Source organism: Saccostrea cucullata, unplaced genomic scaffold, assembly GCF_032062105.1.
Source record: "Saccostrea cucullata isolate Sc308-1 unplaced genomic scaffold, CSIRO_AGI_Scuc_v1 ctg9183, whole genome shotgun sequence".
Taxonomy (NCBI): Eukaryota; Metazoa; Mollusca; class Bivalvia; order Ostreida; family Ostreidae; genus Saccostrea; species Saccostrea cuccullata.
The window spans coordinates 9,186-31,251 of record NW_026927842.1 but is presented as its reverse complement, the minus strand read 5'-3'; the positions used below and the strand labels follow the sequence as shown (position 1 = coordinate 31,251).

The 22,066-nt window shown below is 34.8% G+C and overlaps 2 protein-coding genes across 2 annotated transcripts; both read left to right on the top strand.

Annotated features, from left to right (window-relative positions):
- Nucleotides 1-10,052: 10,052 nt before the first annotated feature.
- Nucleotides 10,053-18,909, top strand: LOC134275645 (uncharacterized). Its single transcript, XM_062757910.1, has 2 exons — nucleotides 10,053-10,881; nucleotides 18,671-18,909. Exons 1-2 carry the CDS (start codon nucleotides 10,053-10,055, stop codon nucleotides 18,907-18,909), a joined length of 1,068 nt encoding a protein of 355 aa, XP_062613894.1.
- Nucleotides 18,910-19,258: 349 nt separating this feature from the next.
- On the top strand, nucleotides 19,259-21,105 carry LOC134275644 (uncharacterized). Its single transcript, XM_062757909.1, has 2 exons — nucleotides 19,259-19,646; nucleotides 20,936-21,105. The coding sequence occupies exons 1-2, from the start codon at nucleotides 19,259-19,261 to the stop codon at nucleotides 21,103-21,105; spliced, it is 558 nt and encodes a 185-aa protein (XP_062613893.1).
- The last annotated feature ends 961 nt before the right edge of the window (nucleotides 21,106-22,066 follow it).

Here is a 22,066-nt window from a genome sequence, read left to right as displayed (position 1 = left end):
TTAAAATTGATTTCCCCGGGGTAGTGTTAAACTTTTCACTTTTTCATTAAGGCATATTTTCTAATTATAGACGTCACGTGATGACGTCTTGGTGAAGTGCCTCCTGTAGTATAAGCGCCCTTGAAGTCTATAGAACTCATAATTGTAGCAAAAGTTTTATCCTTGACTTTTCCGATTTATTAGTGTAACATTATTTAAAAAAGTGTGAATTCGCCGAATTCTGATCCATGTGCTGCCTTAACATCCCCGCGCGGTTTCCTGAGTGCATTCGAAATCGAAATAGATGTAAAACTGTAAGGTCTCTTTCCCCTTCTTCTTGTTCTCAGGCTTCTGTTGAACGTAGCTCTGATGATCGGCATCGACGATTTTCTTATAGATCTTACATTGTTTCTGTTCTCCGCACTTGTGACGAGGAAACAATTTCTTAGGAATCCAGGACTGATGCTTCTCGCATCGTCCCATTAAATTGCAAACACTGGTGGTGGTCTTCTTACTATAGGGTCTTAAATGATTTTCGTAGCAGGTCATGTTCTTAAAAAATCCTTGACATTCCTGACATTGAATGTGGGCCCCGTCTTCGGGACATCGGGGGTATCCTAAACAATATTTACAGCGATGAGGGCACTGGGACCGATGATCTGTAATGTGACTGTACCCCACATTGCAATGATCACAGTAATAGGGGTTCCCCGTCACTCCCGGCATGGATAAGATGGCATCGCAATGATGGTCGTCTAACAAAATGTTCAAACAAGTTCCGTCTCCCCAGCCTTTGTAAATAGGCTCTAAACAGAGTTTAGTCGAAGTGGCCTTGAACTGAAATATTTTCAGTCGATACTGAGGAGCTAACACCTGTTGTAGCTTCGTCCACTCTGCAGATCCACAAGAGTGATTGATATCACACTCGGCCTGTACCACGAGGGCTATTGCTTCTGGTTTCTGGTCCAAGGATTGCCTATCTCCTTTCCGCATAGCTAGCCATTGTTTTTCCCATTCGGGGTCTGGATGTTCCGGTTTCTGAATGTGTTACCGGGTGACGACGATTGCTCTAGCTAAAACAAAATTTATCCCACGGACTGTCGATCCGAACGATGGCTCTTTTATTGTTCTTGAAACTCTCCTTATTCACTTGTAGATGTTTTGTATTCTGTCCACCACTTCCTCCGGATACTTGACATGAAACAGATCGAATTCCAGGGAGCCGTCGCCCAGTTTGAACTCCTTTTTGGATTGCTTCTATCTTGTCTAAAATGAGGTCCTCGTTCAAACGTTTACATTGCGTAAACACGAACCAACTATCTGAATCCAAAAATTTTGGCGTATGTTCAGCAATGTAAAAAGCAATGTATCACCAATATGTTTAAAATTTCATATATATGACAACATTAATGACAAATGTATGAGGATACATTCCAAAGCGCTTTGAATTAGACAATGTCAAAGACGGTGAAGTTAAGCGGTAATGTGGAGCACCAAGCTATCAAGCAGCACTTTTTGAGCGAGATATGACTCATCACACCGCGCAGGGGGAATAAGGAAGCATACAAAATATTCTACCTTGGCTAAATCAGTGCTGCATTATGACGTCATAGTAGGCAAGATGACGTCAATTTTAGAAATCAGGTTTTCGTAATATTGGCATTTAGCTATGTAATTTAACTCTAGAAAATGATTAGAAACGTGAAAATATTAACAAAAATAAAATGTTTTAATTTTGTTATGCTGAAACAGTCATTATGATTGAGATCTACCACTGATGACGTCATATGTATACATCAAGTAACTTGGAAATTGATCATATCGTGTAAAGAGAATTTGGCTAAGGCGGTATGTTCAAAGATACGTAAAATGGAGTTGAAAAGGAAATATCGGATATATTGTGTTAAATTCATATGGAGTTCAATTTACTAAACAGGTATGCTAATTTATTTTCATCGATTATATTCTCTTTCGAAGACAGTCACCTATATTATGTATCCCGGTTGGCCTATTGTCCGTCATTCTTGACCAAAAAATGCAACAGAACAACAATAAGCTGGATATTTCAAAACATACGATTTGTACAGATTGAAAGTTTGCGTTTTGACAAACTTGGAAAGTGTTGCTAGAATCCCGAGTTAAGCAAGGTTGTACGAAAAATCTCGATTCATATGTATAAAATTCAAAACAAAGGGTAAGGTTTCGTGCGAATGTTTGGAATAAATATTTTACGGACAAGACAGTGGGATTCTCGCAGCACTTTTTAGATAAAATAGATGTTTTTCAGCTATATTACAAACTCAAAGAAAATTATCAAACTCCGGGGTGTTGTTGTTCTGTAAGCCTTTTTATTAAGGAAAATTTTGCTATTCATCGAAGTCACGTGATGCCGCAGCGATAATGCATGTGTCTTTGCGTTAGACACGCTTTTATCTGTATGCAATAGTAAATTACAGTTTACGTTTATCAGTGGTTTTGGTAATTTATTAAACTAAATTTTCTTCAAAAAGTCTGAATTTCCCTAGAAATAACTGATATGCTTCCTTAACATACCAGCGCGCTCAACGCGTTATCGGCTATATAATTGGTAGTTATCGGACATACGATGCGAGAAAAGCAATGTTTAGTTAATGTGGATAATTTTAAATTTCACATTTCAACGATAAAATTGTATTTAATCAAAGAAAGTTTGTGATCTATGTCATAAATTGAGATAATAAATTATACTTTTAGCAGCAAAAAGCACAAATCAAATCTTTTTCAAGAGATCTACAGCTCTTTCAAATGATATTCTATAAAAAATTCGGAATATGTCACCACATTTTGACTTTTATAGAATTCAAAATTAGTTTATTCTATTAGTCTATTCTATTTTATTATACAAAAATGGTTTATTTATTCTATGGACAATAATATATATACCTTTAGATCAGCAAACTGAGATTAAAAATCCAATTTAAGAGTTAAAAAACAGTCATTTAGAATGTCTTGTTGAAAAAATGTTTTCGTCAACAAGGTTGATGTAGCCGGACAATTCGGTTTTTGACTAGTGTACGTTAATGTATAGGAGGAGTAGCGTTTTAAAGGAATTTCACATAAATTTTGATTTTAAGTAACCATGGCAACACATAAAAACAGATGCACTAATTAAGTATCCTACTGTTGTCTACTTTTGTGAAATATAAGACCAAAACTAGGAAGAAGTGTTGTTTTAGTGAAATGTCACAGAAATTCTTTTTTAGTAACCATGGCAAAACCGTTCATCGAAATCGAAAACAGATGCACTTATTTATATATCTTAGTGTAGTCTACTTGTGTGCCAAGTTATATTGAAATCAGTCCAAAACAGTAGGAGGAGTAGCGTTTTGGATGAATTTCAAAGAAAATTCTATTTTTGTAACTATGGAACACTTTTCATCGAAATCAAAAACCGATGCACTAAATTATGAACCTTTGTGTATCCTACTTGTGCGCCAAGTTATATTGAAATCAGACTAAAACTGTAGGAGTAGTAGCATTTTGAAAAAAATGTTTACAAACAGATGGACAGCTAGACAGACAAACAGACAGACAGACACAGGCAGTCAGACAGACAGACAGATAGACGGGCGGACGACGGGCACACTACTATCGCATACACTCTTCTGGTCTCTGACCAGTAGAGCTAAAAATCCAATTCAAGTTCCCCCATGACCCTCAGAGGACTAAAAGTTTTTTTTATGTCCAGTAATGTCAATCGTAATACATTATCACGTCACATTAACGAAGATAGCAGCTGTAGCACAAGCACTTTTTGCGTATATGGGGCACCCCTCAATAAAGAAAAAAATCTTATTTTTTATACAATGCGATTTAGATATGTAGTAGATTAAGGAGACTATTATCTTAAAAAGAATGGTCCAGAAATAAAAAAAAATACCGTTAAATAGATAAAATTAATGGAATCTACTATAGAGAAACTTTAGAAGTAAAAAATATTAAAAAACGGGTATCATTTTTAGCTCACCTGAGCCGGTGGCTCAAGTGAGCTTTTCTGATCAAAATTTCTCCGTTGTCTGTCGTCGTCGGCGTCGTCGTTCTAAACTTTTCACATTTTCATCTTCTTCTCAAGAACCACTGGGTCAATTTTAACCAAACTTGGCACAAAGTATCCTTAGGTAAAGTGGATTCAAGTTTGTTCAAATGGAAGGTCATTGTCAGCCGTCGTGCTCTGTTCAGTCAGTAAAAACAAGAATTTTTTTTTTCTATTTACAATTGTTTATCTATAAATAAAATCAATAAAAAAAAAAGATATTTACAACATATTTTATAAAAATTATCTACAATAAATATCACTTAAAGTCTTTATATGTCCATATCCATTCCAGTGTACCACGCGACCGCGTCCTGAAACTCCCCGTTTTACGACGGACTCCCGCCAACTGGCTCCCGGTGGGTTTCCGGTCCAGGTAACGCTGGTACCACGTGTCCACGCAAAATGGCTTTTATAGATAGAATATGGCTGGAATATCTCTGGAACCTATAAATTAAATAATATTGTAAGTCGCAAGTTACGTATACTAAAAATAACACGTCAACATTGACTACAGTTGCACATATGGCACACCATACAAAACAGTACCGGTAATTCTAACCGAACACTTTAGAATAAGAAAAACGTTAAGAATACACAACATCTTAACAAAAGTGGTTTTAACTATTAAACCCACAACACCGACTTATAAGCAGCAAAACAAAATAGCTTACGTGCGTACATAACTTAGTACATTGCACAAAAATAGAACCATACACGCATGAGTAACTCTACCCAGCAAAACCTGTATACGAAAACAGTGACAAAAACATTACCTAACTCAAATTCGTACATAACTTTACGTCTTAAATGCAGTACTCAAAACTTATATATAAAATAAAAAAAACAAACTTACCGTTGATAACTTACTTAGCTACACATCTTGGATTGTACGTCAAGTATGTAAATTCTAAGAAAACGTGAACTCCGGCTACTTGGTCAGCTATGCAGCGAATTAAATACCTCATAATACAATAGGTCGTAATTGACCAATGCCTGCAAAACTTAACTTGAGGTTCAATAAGGTAACAAAAATATAGAGGTCCAGTAAAGGGTAAACAAAATAAAAACCATAACCGTTATGTAAATACAATTATAATTAAATATTGATTGTGACAGTCATGCCTTTTTCCAAGGGGATATAATTATGAATTAGTGAAAAATTAATGGCTTTTTATAAAAAAAAAGTTCTTCTAAAGAACCACTGGGCCAGGAAAGATAAAACTCATATGGAAGCATGCTCAGGTAGTGTAGATTCAAGTTTGTTCAAATCATGACCCCCGGGGGTAGCGTGGGGCCACAATGGCCAACAAAGTTTTACATAGAAGTATATAGAGAAAATCATTAAAAATCTTCTTCTCAAGAACCACTGGGCCAGGAAAGATGAAACTCATGTTAAATCATCCTCAGGTAGTGTAGATTCAATTTTGTTCAAATCATTACCCCCGGGGGTAGGGTGGGGCCACAATAGCCGGTCAAATTTTTACATAGGAATATAGGAAAAATCTTTAAAAATCTTCTTCTCAAGAACCACTGGGGCAGGAAAGATGAAACTCATTTTTAATCATCTGCAGGTAGTGTAGATTCAAGTTTGTTCAAATCATGAACTCGGGGGGTAGGGTTGGGCCACTATGGCCAATCAAAGTTTTACATAGGAGTATATAGGGAAATCTTTTTTAATTGTCTTCTCAAGCACTTTAAAGTCATGATCAGTGATATTTATGTGAAAACATCCTCAGGCAGAGTAGATTCTATTTTGTTCAAATCATAACCCCCAGGCATAGGTGGGACATGAATGGGGGATGCAAGTTTTACATTACAATATATTTGCAAAAATTTTCTTCTCAAGAATAGCAATGCCATGATTAGTGATACTAGTATTTATATGCAAACATTTTTGGGTAGTGTAGAATTAATTTGTTCAAATCATAACCCCCAAGGGTAGGACGGGCCACAATGGTTGATCAAAGTTTTACATAAAAAAGGGGGAGGGAAATCCCAAGAACAAAAAAGCCATGCTTAGTCATATTGAAATGTAAGCATCCTCATGTATCAAAGATTTAGATTTATTCAAATCATGACCCTTTGAGGTAAGGAGGGAATAAATGGGGAATCAAATTCAAATTATTATAAAGTTATATATAGGAAGAAAATGCTTTTTAAAAAATCTTTGTATCAAGAACAGAACAAAGTCATATGCTGTGTTAATATGAAGGCATTCTCAAGTAGTATTAAAATCCAATCCCCCCTCCCCCTTTCAGTAAACGTTTTAGTTCTGATCTGATTTGTGCTTTTTCCTAGCCGATTTGCCCAGGGGAGTGATTGGGCCCCTGGGCCTCTTGTTACCGTTAAAAATACTTATTTAAGAGGAGGTGTGCTGATTGATCACTTCAACTCTCATATGTTTAATTTTTATTACAAAAAGTTTTCAACTACAATGTGGAGTGCTAGGGATTTTAAGCTTCAGTATAAACATTCAATAGCACTGTAAAATCCAGGTGAGGTTCGCCCCCCCCCTCCATCTACACATTTTCGGCCAATAATGACAAAGAGCACACTGTGGGTGTAACCGTTCATCAGGGGGTTCTTATCCCTTCTTGATAACCCCGATGTTTTAAGACATTCATGTTAACGCTTTTTGTGAATTTTTAAAGTTTAAAATCCCTTTTTTTCTCAAAAGTTAAAGTTCTACATCATATATTTTGGTCTAACGCCCTTTTGGGAAGTTCATTTAACCAGCCTTGAGATTAGATTCTTTAACTGTTTTATATCAAACTTATAAATGTAGTCGTGTTCGTGAGGTCGTGAGTTCCAATCTCGGCCGCAACTGACCTCAGTCGATCAAAAATGGTTGCAACTCTTCCTTTGTCATGAGCTTGGCACCTTGATTGATTGATTGAATGCTGATTGAATGCTGTTTAACGTCCCTCTCGAAAATTTTTCACTCATATGGAGACGCTACCACTTGCTGTTGGAGAGCTATAAATTTTGTCCTATACTCGGCACTTACGGCCTTTGAGCAGATAGGGATCTTTTTCGTACCAGCACCTACTGCAACACGGGACCTCAGTTTATACGGTCTTATCCGAAGGACCGTTTTTCATGTCCCATAGGGATTCTAACGTGCAAGATAAGGTTTGACTTCCTACTTCGCGACTCTAATCACTGCGCCACGCTGGCGACATTGGCACCTTATAGTGATTAAAAATTTATACATGTACCATATTTTCGAACTCATCAAGATCATGCACATTTCAATGAGAAATGCAAAACAACGAAAACACTCATTTTTTAAAAGTCCCATGTTCTAAAAGAGACAAATCCTAGCCAAACAGTAGAGGATGGCCAGCCACTTTAAGTATTAGATTTCATGAAGAGATTCCTGTCGTTTCTTAAAATTTTCCCTAATCACAACCTTTGTTTTCGATAACCAAACCCGAAATTTCCAATAACAAAGTAAATCATTCAACCGTTTTTCCGATCTTATCCTGAAAGTTTAAATATGGCAATGTTTACCTAAAATTTTACAGTGCAAGATTCTGACGATGTCTTATCAACAGGTACTTGCAATCTCTACCCAGAGCTGTCGTTCGCTTCGCTACAACAATTGGAACGATAACTCTGGGTAGAGATTGAGGTACTTGTGGACAGGAACCCCTCCCCCCTCCCCAAATATTCGACCCCGGGGATTGTTGGACATTTTGTTCCCAGATTATATTTATAACACTTATATATTATAAGCAGTGAGTACAATAGAAAAAAAAATCTTTAAAACGCTAAATAATCGCTCCACAAAAAATTAAATTATAAGAAATAAAGGTTTGTTTGTTTACGTTGTACTCCCCACTGGTCCTTCTGGGCTTAAAAAATGAAGACGGTATTTTAAAGTTGAAGTTTTTTACAGTCTTCGGACTAAGCACGTCATCTCTTTTGTGATTGGTAGAAATTGCATGATGAGAAAACTTTAAATTATTTCATTGGTTGAAATGCTGTTCAAGGCAAGGGAGATAATTTTCTAATGATCTAATATTCGTACAACGTAAAAATTTTACAAGATTGAATTTTATCAGGAAAAGCAAAATAGTAAAAATCAGCCTATGTGATATTGCTAATTTTTTGTCATTTTGTTCTTCCTCTTTAAATTCACCTGGCATGGTATATTTTTCTAAAGTTTATATTACACTTTTAGCACCAATGTAACATTTTCTGAAATTTGTTTTCACCTGTAAACCTTTACTGAATGTGATTTGTCTATATTTATTTTTTTTATTGAAATATTACTTATATTTTCCAAGTCTATTTCATTTTCCAGTTCTTAGGAGAAAATTTTTAAAGAATTATCCACTTTTCTAAACTTGTGACATGATATTAAATCTTTTCAAAGAAAAAATATGTTTGTATCATCTGTCCTTAATTCTAAATAACATATTATTTGTAGCAATAACTAAAATGGTCTCTTTAATTTATTGTAAATAAAATTTGAAAGTAATTGCTTGCAGGCTTTACAATTTTTTATTATTTTTTAAATTTCCCATTTTTCTCGTTTGAAAGAGGTATCGGAATCAGTCGAGGTTTGCCGAAAGATCTCGGCAAGTCAAAGTTAAGGGAGATGACCGAGCGACAACCGTGGTAGGGCTAATGCCAGTAACAAGCTAATGTAGAAATACCAAATCAAGAAATTCAAAAGAATTATACGGCCTGATAGGTGTTGATCAGTTTAATGTTTAAGGTTGTTGCTAAAGACGGTAAGCTTTCTTAAAAAGCTCCACTTGTTTCAACCTTAAACTTCGATTCACACTGTCTCTACATATATTTCTGTGTTAGTCCATGCAATCGGATTGACTCTGCGTCTCGTAATAATCCCACAATTACTCCTTAAACAGCATATATTATTCCTGTTTACTTGTGATTATTTATATGAGGTATAGTAATAAATTAAAAACCATATAATATGTTGACGGTGCGACCGTTATGGCGAGGGCAGATATTTATATTGTTATAATTTAGATCGGGCTCGTCAAACTGCACGTGACATTTGGTACGTCTAGACTCTGACGTCACACGACGTCGTATGTAAGTTACATTTCCAAATAGAAGCCTGAACAGCGCTGAAAGTAAATGAAGAATGTTTCATTTACTATTTATCTTCAATATTTATCCATTTAATCAGGGCAATTGTCTACTTTTAGTTGCACTTTTGCTGCTATTCTCGCGAGAACGTAGCTTTAACAAGTGATGCATTGTGGGTCCAAATTACTGCGTCAAAAGATTCTATCGAATGAATGTTCAGTAGTCCGAATTTTCTTTTCACACATGCGTTGCTTTAAGAGATCGCAGTGACGAGCGTCGCGCGTTGCACTCGCTTTAAAGTGTACAATGACCCACTCTCTCTCTGGGATTTTAATTCATATTTTCATGATTACATTATAGTTATTCATCTGAAATATTAAATCAATATGTTTTACGGTGTGACCGTTGGGGCGAGCGCAGTTTTACCATCAAAAACACTCTAAAAATTGATCAGCCACTTCAAACATCAACGTTACACGACGTCACGGAGCTCGTAGAAGCTTACGGAGACAGCCGAGCGTCTGTTTGAAACTATAGACCTAGTGCAATTTTGGTTGAAAAACATTGTAGAGTTATTTTTTGTTTCTTTGAAAGATTTCTACAATTTGATAGCCTTTTATGCTTAACAATATCATTTATTTATTTATTTATTTGTGCAAAGGACATTGGGTAGTGCAGGAATTCTGGGAATGTTTCACAGAGAAATTTGGCTGACGTATGTACAGATTTCAATCCGAATTTCCTCTGTTCTTACACGTTAGTCTATTGCGCTCGCTGTGCTCGCTATAAAGAAGGCCTGTCGTTGATGTAGATAATAATAGCAGAATGTTGTTGTTTACAGAGAAATCTCCCTGACTGAGGAAATGAACACGGGATTCCGTTATGGATAGAAACCACAGAATAAAGACGAAATAAATGACTGCTGTACATGATGCCTAGATTAGTGTTACAGAAATCTATCAGAGTGAAAGGTGTTAGTCAGTGTGTTCACATTTCCCGTGTATCTTCAGACCGGGTCTGGATCTGTGATAAAGACAATCTCATATTGACAAATACTGCAGGTGAAGAACTAACTCGTTTGACAGGTATATCTAGTGGTGAAGGAGTACACACAGTGACAAGTGACGGCGATTTAATTTATATAGACAGGAAGGGTAACATCATTAAACTGTCTAAAGATAACACAGTGAAGACTGTATTAAAATCGTACAACACAGAGCAATGGGAACCACATTGTGTCTACAGCTCCCCTTCCACTGGATACCTGCTGGTCGGGATATATAATAAATATACAAGGATAGGCCAGGTAAACCGTTACACTAAGACAGGACGACACCTACAGACCATACAGCACGACAACACAGGTCAAGGACTGTATAGATATCCTTTCTTCATCACAGAGAACCGCAATGGAGATGTTATTGTGACTGACCCTGTCCATGGTGTAGTGGTGACAGACAGTAGAGGTAGACATCGATTCTCCTACACAGAGCTTACATCAGGATTACGACTATGGCCATATGGAATCTGTACTGACGCGCTGTCACACATCCTGGTGTGTGATTATGTAACTCAAGTAGTAAAGATTCTGGACAGGGACGGTCACTTCCTGTCAAATACAAAGACACCATATGCACAACACGGGAAAGACGGACCATGCGGTCTGAATTATGATGACAGAACTCAGTTTTTCTGGGTAGGATCACGGTACGACAACACAGTAAACATCTATAGACTTATCTATGAAGACTCTCTGACCGGTAAGTTATACTGTTGTATTGTGTTTATGACTTCTATAAACTTATCTATGAAGACTCTCTGACCGGTAAGTTACTGTTGTATTGGGTTTATGTCTTTTATAGACTTATTTATGGAGACTCTATGACTGGTAAGTTATACTGTTGTATTGTGTTTATGACTTCTATAGACTTATCTATAGAGACTCTCTGACTGGTAAGTTATACTGTTGTATTGTGTTTATGACTTGTATAGGCTTATTTATGGAGACTCTCTGACCGGTAAGTTTACTGTTGTATTGTGTTTATGACTTCTATAGACGTATTTATGGAGACTCTCTGACCGGTAAGTTATACTGTTGTATTGTGTTTATGACTTCTATAGACTTATTTATGGAGACTCTGTGACCGGTAAGTTATACTGTTGTATTGTGTTTATGACTTCTATAGACTTATTTAAAGGGACTCTCTGACCGGTAAGTTATACTGTTGTATTGTGTTTATGACTTCTATAGATGTATTTATGGTGACTCTCTGACCGGTAATTTATACTGTTGTATTGTGTTTATGACTTCTATAGACTTATTTATAGAGACTCTCTGACTGGTAAGTTATACTGTTGTATTGTGTTTATGACTTCTATAGACTTATTATGGAGACTCTCTGGCTGGTAAGTTATACTGTTGTATTGTGTTTATGACTTCTATAGACATATTTATGGAGACTCTCTGACCGGTAAGTTATACTGTTGTGTTGTGTTTATGACTTCTATAGACATATTTACGGAGACTCTCTGACTGGTAAGTTATACTGTTGTGTTGTGTTTATGACTTCTATAGACTTATTTATGTAGACTCTCTGACTGGTAAGTTATACTGTTGTGTTGTGTTTATGACTTCTATAGACTTATTTATGAAGACTCTCTGACCGGTAAGTTATACTGCTGTATTGTGTTTATGACTTCTATAGACTTATCTATAGAGACTCTCTGACTGGTAAGTTATACTGTTGTATTGTGTTTATGACTTGTATAGGCTTATTTATGGAGACTCTCTGACCGGTAAGTTTACTGTTGTATTGTGTTTATGACTTCTATAGACGTATTTATGGAGACTCTCTGACCGGTAAGTTATACTGTTGTATTGTGTTTATGACTTCTATAGACTTATTTATGGAGACTCTGTGACCGGTAAGTTATACTGTTGTATTGTGTTTATGACTTCTATAGACTTATTTAAAGGGACTCTCTGACCGGTAAGTTATACTGTTGTATTGTGTTTATGACTTCTATAGATGTATTTATGGTGACTCTCTGACCGGTAATTTATACTGTTGTATTGTGTTTATGACTTCTATAGACTTATTTATAGAGACTCTCTGACTGGTAAGTTATACTGTTGTATTGTGTTTATGACTTCTATAGACTTATTATGGAGACTCTCTGGCTGGTAAGTTATACTGTTGTATTGTGTTTATGACTTCTATAGACATATTTATGGAGACTCTCTGACCGGTAAGTTATACTGTTGTGTTGTGTTTATGACTTCTATAGACATATTTACGGAGACTCTCTGACTGGTAAGTTATACTGTTGTGTTGTGTTTATGACTTCTATAGACTTATTTATGTAGACTCTCTGACTGGTAAGTTATACTGTTGTGTTGTGTTTATGACTTCTATAGACTTATTTATGAAGACTCTCTGACCGGTAAGTTATACTGCTGTATTGTGTTTATGACTTCTATAGACTTATTTATGGAGACTCTCTGACTGGTAAGTTATACTGTTGTATTGTGTTTATGACTTGTATAGGCTTATTTATCGAGACTCTCTGACCGGTAAGTTTACTGTTGTATTGTGTTTATGACTTCTATAGACGTATTTATGGAGACTCTCTGACCGGTAAGTTATACTGTTGTATTGTGTTTATGACTTCTATAGACTTATTTATGGAGACTCTGTGACCGGTAAGTTATACTGTTGTATTGTGTTTATGACTTCTATAGACTTATTTAAAGGGACTCTCTGACCGGTAAGTTATACTGTTGTATTTTGTTTATGACTTCTATAGATGTATTTATGGTGACTCTCTGACCGGTAAGTTATACTGTTGTATTGTGTTTATGACTTCTATAGACTTATTTATAGAGACTCTCTGACTGATAAGTTATACTGTTGTATTGTGTTTATGACTTCTATAGACTTATTATGGAGACTCTCTGGCTGGTAAGTTATACTGTTGTATTGTGTTTATGATTTCTATAGACTTATTTATGTAGACTCTCTGACTGGTAAGTTATACTGTTGTATTGTGTTTATGAATTCTATAGACTTATTTATGTAGACTCTCTGACTGGTAAGTTATACTGTTGTATTGTGTTTATGACTTCTATAGACTTATTTATGGAGACTCTATGACCGGTAAGTTATACTGTTGTATTGTGGTTATGACTTCTATAGACTTATTTATGGAGACTCTCTGACTGGTAAGTTATACTGTTGTATTGTGTTTATGACTTCTATAGACTTATTTATGGAGACTCTCTGACTGGTAAGTTATACTGTTGTATTGTGTTTATGTCTTCTATAGACTTATTTATGGAGACTCTCTGACTGGTAAGTTATACTGTTGTATTGTGTTTATGACTTCTATAGACTTATTTATGTAGACACTCTGTCTGGTAAGTTATACTGTTGTGTTGTGTTTATGACTTCTATAGACTTATTTATGAAGACTCTCTGACCGGTAAGTTATACTGCTGTATTGTGTTTATGACTTCTATAGACTTATTTATGGAGACTCTCTGACTGGTAAGTTATACTGTTGTATTGTGTTAATGACTTCTATAGACTTATTTATGGAGACTCTCTGACTGGTAAGTTATACTGTTGTATTGTGTTTATGACTTCTATAGACTTATTTATGGAGACTCTTTCACTGGTAAGTTATACTGTTGTGTTGTGTTTATGACTTCTATTGCCTTATTTATGTAGACTCTCTGACTGGTAAGTTATACTGTTTTATTACACACTTAGTAATAAATACAGGTTTTTTGCATATGCGATATGGCTGACGTCACGATAGCCGTATCAGCCCTGCAGGGCTGATATGTATTTGCAGGGCTGATAACCTCAGATGTGGATACTTAAAAATTCTAAAGAACTTTTGGACAATTTGAAATCACAAGACTTTACAAAAATCAACAGCATAAAAACTTACGACTTTTCAACTTTATACACAACAATTCCCCACGACAAATTAAAATCCAGGCTTTTTGATATCATTGACAGCTGCTTCTTCAACAAAAATGGAACTCGTAAGTTTACTTACCTCGTCATTGGTCATTTGAAAAATTATTTTGTTAAAACAGATTCTGATTGCACACATAAGTACTCTGAAGTTGACATCAAAAAGATGCTTGAGTTTCTGATTGACAATATCCACGTGGTTTTTGGAGACCAGGTATTCCAACAATCTATTGGAATTCCCATGAGTAACAATTGCGCTCCGGTATTAGCAGACCTATTTTATATTCATGTGAAGAAGAATTTATGCAAAATCTTTTACGTGAAAAGAAGAAAACACTTGCTGTGGCCTTCAACTCGACATTTAGATATATCGACGACGTATTGTCAATTAATAATGATAATTTTCATTCCTACGTCGACACGATATATCCTGGTGAGCTTGAGATAAAAGATACCACAGAGTCCGACACTTCTGCTTCATACTTGGATATTTTACTTGAAAAAGACACTAATGGTAATCTAACAACCAAGCTATATGATAAACGTGATGACTTTAACTTTTCTATCGTCAACTTCCCTTACTTATGCAGCAATATACCTTCATCACCTGCATACGGAGTATTTATATCTCAGTTGATTCGATACGCAAGAGCATGCTCTACGTATGAACAATTTCTTAAACGAGGTAAATTATTGACAAGCAAGTTGATGAAACAAGAATATCAACAGTCTCGTTTAAAGTCATCATTTCGTAAATTCTATGGTCGATACAATGACCTTGTCAGCAAATACAATTTATCATTGAATGAAATGCTGACTGACGTTTTTCATACCAATTGTTAGTCCATTATTTATACACTGAATTGACCACGGATTTTTTCCGTTATTTCCTGATTATGACAACGAGCACACGGCGGGTGTGACCGGTCGGCAGGGGATGCTCACTCCTCCATGGCACCTGATCCCACCTCTGATGTTTCGGAGGTCCGTGTTTGCTCTGCTCTTATTTTGTATATTTGTTTAATGGACGTTGAGATTGAATACTGTTCGTTATTTCCATATCCTTCTCATCAGCCCTGCAAATCCATATCAGCCCTGCAGGGCTGATACGGCTATTGTGACGTCAATATCACACCCTTAGTAAATTAAACCATAAAAACAGTACTTGTGATCATACACAACTTTTGGTGGGTTCATATTCTCTTAATTTTAACTTTTTGAAATTAAGGTTTATCTTAATATACAAATACATGTAATAGATTATTTTCAAATTAGGATTGAGTGCATTGAAATAGAAGTAGAAACAAACCCAAATTGTACAAGACAATAGACCATGTATGTACATGTATGTAAGAAGTCCATGCATGATTATTTACTTATTTTCTTCTCAACTTAATGTATGCTGTATTTTATTACTAAGTATGTAATATATAAACATATTAATACATACCCTTTTCCATATCACATCCTGTATCAGCCCTCGACCAATATCAGCCCTCGGGCCTTTGGCCCTCTGGCTGATATTGGTGTCTCGGACTGATACAGGATGTGATATAGAAAAGGGTATGTATTATTCTCTATGCATTGTGTTTATGACTTCTATAGACTTATTTATGGATATTCTCTGACTGGTAATTTATACTGTTGTATTATGTTTATGACTTCTATAGACTTATTTATGTAGACTCTCTGACCGGTAAGTTATGCTGTTGTATTGTGTTTATGACTTCTATAGACTTATTTATGAAGACTCTATGACCGGTAAGTTATACTGTTGTATTGTGTTTATTACTTCTATAGACTTATTTATGGAGACTCTGTGACCGGTAAGTTATACTGTTGTATTGTGTTTATGACTTCTATAGACTTATCTATGGAGACTCTATGACCGGTAAGTTATACTGTTGCACTGTGTTTATGACTTCTATAGACTTATTTATGGAGACTCTCTGACCGGTAAGTTATACTGATGTATTGTGTTTATGACTTCTATAGACTTATCTATGGAGACTCTATGACTGGTAACTTATATTGTTGCATTGTGTTTATGACTTCTATAGACTTATTTATGGAGACTCTGACCGTGAAGGATTTATAGGGAGCAGATTTTTTTAAATTACGTTATCTTAAGCCTAAGTATCGCTGTTATGAAATAATGACACATGAAATGATTTTATTATCGATTTTTAGTGTTGCTATTCATTACAATAATGTATGAACATCAACATTTGCTTTATTGAGATATTCTAAAATTCAAGTGCAAGTCTCGGTACGTCACGCATGAACTGTAATGGCTTCTGAGTAAGACACTCTGAATTATTTTACATGGTTTTCGCGTTTAACAGGATATGGTGTCAACAGTGAATAAAAATTTCGTCTTATTAGAAATAAGTTGAATGTAAAAACAATTTATTCTGCCTGCAGTCGCCCGTATCTGTAAAACATTTTTGCATTACGGAGATGCTGTTGAATTGTAGCCCTCTCCCGAAAACATCAGATAAAAAAATCGTCTAAGGGCCATTGAGCAGTGAGTGATCATTACGTGCCAAACTCACTGAGACACGGGACCTCAGTTTATACGGTCTCATCTGAAGGACAGCTCTTCACGTCCCACAAGGGATTTGAACCAAGGACGTAAGGATCTACACCCTATTTCGTGAATCTAGAGCAGACGCTCTAACCATTGAGCCACGCAGGCGACGTTAAAGGTCATAAAAGAGACGACCTCGTCATAATGGAATGAGTGATCTGCTGATTGAGCTTCATGTATGATACTTTGACAGCTTGTATGGAGGAAGAGATTCATCAATGAATATTTTGAAAACCCTTTGCTTTACATACATCAATCTTGGTACACCTAATTTCACCTTTATGGCATCACAATGTCAAAGGTCAAGAGCCAAAAACACAAACACTACACACAGCAAGATATGTCAAGTTTTTTTTAGAACCATTTGCTTTACACACAACGAATTTAGGAAGCAAATGTACAAATCTTCTCCTTTGCTCCTGAATATTAAGCAAAAGAAACTACATACAGTGGACCTTCAGATATCTGGACGCCAGATATCCGGATGCTTCAGTATCCGGACGATTTTTCATCGGAACGAAATTTTAAAATGTTATTCTGTCTTGTTTAACTGGTGATTCAGATATCCGGATGCTTCACATATCCGGACAAATTGACTGGGAACCAAAGCGTCCGGATAAATGAGGGTTCACTGTACATAAATATAATGAGCAAAATTGCTCGCCTCTTCCGAGATTATGATTTGTTATGGTCCATGGGTCAAGGGCTCTGCTTTTAGGGCAGAACTCTATTGATTATGATGGAAATGCATTTATTCTTTAAAAATATTCTCCTCTGCTCCTTAGAATTAACCAAACAAACTAAATACATAGTTGTTATAAGCAAGGGTGCGTCTTCCAAAATTTGAATTTTATGGCTCCTGGGTTCTGCTGCTAGGGCGAGTTTCTAAATATTCTTAAGGTAGGATTCTTCTCTGGTTTCTGACTAGATGAAATATTCAAAGTATATTTGCTTATATGTCTTATATATTTAGGTGTAAGAGATTTAAAAGACCATATTTTTCTTTCCTCATCACAATTGTACAACTTTAGTAATCTGCGTTTGAAAACTAGCAGGGACTATATTTTTGGCGGAATGGTGGTGTATGAAAATATCTTCTTTTCTGCCTCTCAAAATCATAATAGAACAATGAATTTAGTTATGAATTAGTTACACAATCGAAGGCTTGGAGAAATTTTCAAATGTAAGTTAAATTAATAATGAGGGACTATACTTTCAAAATATATCAAACATATATGATTTTTCAAACAAACTAGAACTTTGTTAGCTTTTAAACGCTTCCTATCAAAGTGCAGATTTGAGCCAAAAATCCATAAAATGTATTTTTTCTCTCTTAGTAAACGATCAAAACTTTTTGTTTTTGTATCATTTTGTACATTTATAAGACTACTTTATTATATGTGAAAATAAGAAAAAGTTAAATATAGGAAGCATATGAAAATAAATAATATATCCTAAAAAATTAAGAAAAACAGAGAAAATTCGGATTAGCCAATATCAAGTTTAGTTAAATAATTTGTGTAAATTTGGTAATATCATGCTATAGATCTGATATAGTAATATGTTTTTATGCAAAAAGAACAAACATTAAACTTTTGAAATAGAAGTAGGTATCACATGATTGGCAACAGTTATTCTTTATTCAAAATGTCAAGGGAAAAGATAATGATCTTGACCTGACCTTGTCTCTAATATAAAATGGTCAAATCTAGTTTCACTGATACTATTACTTACTGATATTGTCTCCTTGCTTCTGTGAAAATTTCATTAATTTTTAAGTATTAAAAATATGAGAAGAATCCTACCTTAAGTGAAGATGTATTTATTTTTATACATGTATATATATAACCATAGTTATTCAGGTGAGCATGGACCTCTTGTTAATATTTTTAGAATTTAGTGTATCATTTTTGCGGTTCTCCCTCTGGATATTTATCTCTGTGTACATTTAATGTTTTTTATATAAATTTTCAGCTCTCCCGGTGGAGAACTTGAAGTGTGAGAAGCATCCCAAGAGGTACATTGTTTCCAGTTCTGTATCCCGTGTGAGGCCGCCTTGTGTGAGATCTGTATCACGTCCTCTAGTGATCATAAAATTCATGATGTTAGAGATGTTGAGAAATTGTTTCGTGAAATTTACAAGAGGACAGGTTGGTAACGATGTACAGTTGAAGAAAATCTTTGACAATCTTGAGTTTGTAGTAGAGGTTTGACAGTATTTGAAATCCTCAACCAACTGTATGATTATTTTATCCAATTTCCCAAAGAAGTTTAAGAATTTTGCCTCTGAATTTAAGCGTTTTTAATATGCCTTTCTTTAAGTCCCAGACTTACGACAGTTGGACCTTTAAATTAACTTTAGGTGTTTTTCACCTTTTACCTAGCCAGTGCATTGATATAAACAGTAATGCCCTAAGTCTTTATCAACCTTACAAGTCATGTGTTTTGAGTTTTTGAGGGTAAAACAACTATAATCTGAATATATGTTTGTAGATGGAGATGTAGTTTTGAAGTGCCTTCTTCTTTGCCAGAACTACAAAATAAATCTCTGAAGAACAATGGATGGACAAATCTAATGCTGTGGCTGAAGTTTTCAAATTTAAGAAGATTAAGAAGAAATCTGATCTCACCAAAATAGAAAAGTACAAACCAGTGCTGAAACAGGATAGTTCCAATGTCGAGTTTTCTTGTAAATTCTTCAGAGACACAAGTTTTCTAAGATTTGCAAAAGAACGTAAATTTGTTGATATGTTTCTAATTTGGGCAGAAAAAGAAAACATCGCAAAGTATTGCAGATCGTCAAATTACCTGAGAAGAGAGGATGAAAAAGAAGTTTGTTGTTGGTTATTGCCAAATCAGACAGAACAACTGATAGATAGACTTGGGGAAGAGATATTCACACATGTCACAATGAGGGACCGATCAATACATAAATCAGTGTATAGAAAGCGTACGTTTCTTTGTGGTATTGTTTTGCATATTTCAATGTTTTAGTTTTCTTAATCTCCTTTACACGAAGAATTAAAGGTGTAAAGTTAAATAAGAATAACAGTCTGTCTCTTTTTCTGTTAAGATGTAAGGTAAAACTGTATTTAAGCTAAACTTGAGGATCTGGTAAATCTATGAATTCACAATTTGATGCGTTCTACAAACATTGTATCTGACCATTGACTCCGGTTAAATTCATGAATTATGTCAGTTCTTCCTCATCAAATTTGACCATTTCTATTCCAAAATTTGCCCTTTTCTATAAGTGTTCTGTAGATATTGTCTTTTCTCTAGAACCACTAGGGGATAAATCATTATTTCAAAGGGAAGTTTAAGGAGGACCAAGCCCTCTTTTCTGATTCGGAATATTGAAAAAAATGAATAAGTGATAGTATCATTTAAAATTCTTCTCTTCAAGAAGTGGTAGGATAAAATTAAATCAAAACCCACTTGAAAGCTAGCTATGCATGAATATAAACTTGTACAAATCATAAATCTTGGGCGATAGGTTTGACCACAATAAAGGATCGCATTGTGTGACATAGAAATACGCAGAAAGAGATTAAAATTATTATAAAAACTTAGCAGAGTACAATATTGATGATATAACAAAAACTTCATTCTGACTTCATTTTATGTGAAAATAAACAAGCAGCTTCAAATTGAACAAAATTCAGATTGGATCCCCCATTTCCTGCCCCCTTGGATAAGTGGAGACCAGAAAAATATACGTCGAGATATTTAAAAAAATAAAACAAGATGTGAGATCCCGCGAAATGGGGATGCAGTTTATTGGTTTTTGTTCAGAATTTAAAACTAAATATATCCACTTAGTGTGCATATGTTAATTTAAATTCTTGTTTAACAGAAAAAAAACGAAAAAAGAAAGGATGCAATACATACATAGGAAACCTTAAAAATTTTTTCAGGAATATGGAATTAGTTCTTCTGAAGAACAAGTAGTAAACAGATCAAAAAGTGATTGTTGCCGTCCATGTCCCTTCTTTAGTTTTGTATCTTAATAAATAATGGTCTTTACCCTTTAATATTTGTTAGGGGTAAAGCTAGAGAAGTGTTCCATTATAGAGCAAGGTTTTTTAAATTTTACACAAATTCATCATACTCTTATGATTCATTTAAGTAGAATAATTAAAAAATATAAATATAAAATTTACACATTTTGTAAATTTAAAGGACTTATAAACAGAGTATCATTCTTGTTAGTTATATATTTTTATTTTTTTTTTACAGTGGGCATACCAGTACAAGTGATAATGAGAGGAGATGACTCCGTGAAAAATTTCCTGGACAATCTAAAGAAAGGAAAGACCGCCATGTACCACGCCACTGGGATGTTGATAGGATGTGCAGGCAGTGGAAAAACAACGTTACTTGGAAGATTAAAAGGCATAGACATATAGGAAATTCGGAGAAATACAAAATCTACCAGAGGAGTCGATATTCAGAATGACGTTTTTGATGTGTCAGATACCATCAAAGGTACTGTATCATATAAATGCTTGATATAGTTGAGGGTAACAATGAAAATTTTTACCCCAAGATGCAGTCGAGATTGATGATGATTTTGTAGCGGTAAATATTTCTATATAATAATATTCTTAAATGCATGAAACACTGAACCGTGTATGTATTCTGTGCTGTTAATACATTTGGGAATGTCACTTGTTGTCATGCAATGTTACAACGCACTTTGAAAAATTACAAACTTTGAAAAAATTTCAAAGTGCGTTAAATTTTGGACCAAATCAACGCACTTTCAAAACATAAAAGAACTATATGCGGTATACTGCATATGTTTGCCCCCATACAAATCAAATTTTAAAAAAGTCTTGAAATGTGATGAATTTTATAAATTGAACGAGAAATAGAAATTAACAGAGCAGAATAATACTTTCTAAGTAGTTTATTGACAATTTTTTTATGACGTCACAAACTTGTGTGATTTTATATCATTTTTTAGAAAGAGGATAAAATAGACAAAATTTCAACAATTTTAGCTTAAAAATTAAAGAGCGAAAGTTTGCTCAGTAACAACATTTACATATTTCATTGCTATTATCATTCTACACATTATATCAAAATATTGAGTCTGATCAGATCTGCGCTCGGTAACTTTTACTTTAATTATCGACGTTATTTATACATTTTTTCTGTCGAAATGATGGAAATTCTAAATTTACGTCATTTCGTGACGTCATTTCAAACATATGACGTCATTGCTTATGAAAATATTCAACGTTTTGAAGTCTGTTTAAGAACGTTATTATTAGTTACACAGTCAGTTAGTGACCTAATACGGATTCATACAGGGTTTGAAATGGAAATTCGTATTGGGCGAGGCGAAGCTTTGTAATTAGGTCA

Coding starts and splice junctions, on each gene's coding strand:
- LOC134275645 (XM_062757910.1), top strand. CDS start 10,053: ATGCCTAGATTAGTGTTACAGAAATCTATCAGAGTGAAAGGTGTTAGT. Junction 10,882..18,670: donor CTATGAAGACTCTCTGACCG/GTAAGTTATACT, acceptor ATAAATTTTCAG/CTCTCCCGGTGGAGAACTTG.
- LOC134275644 (XM_062757909.1), top strand. CDS start 19,259: ATGGACAAATCTAATGCTGTGGCTGAAGTTTTCAAATTTAAGAAGATT. Junction 19,647..20,935: donor TAAATCAGTGTATAGAAAGC/GTACGTTTCTTT, acceptor TTTTTTTTACAG/TGGGCATACCAGTACAAGTG.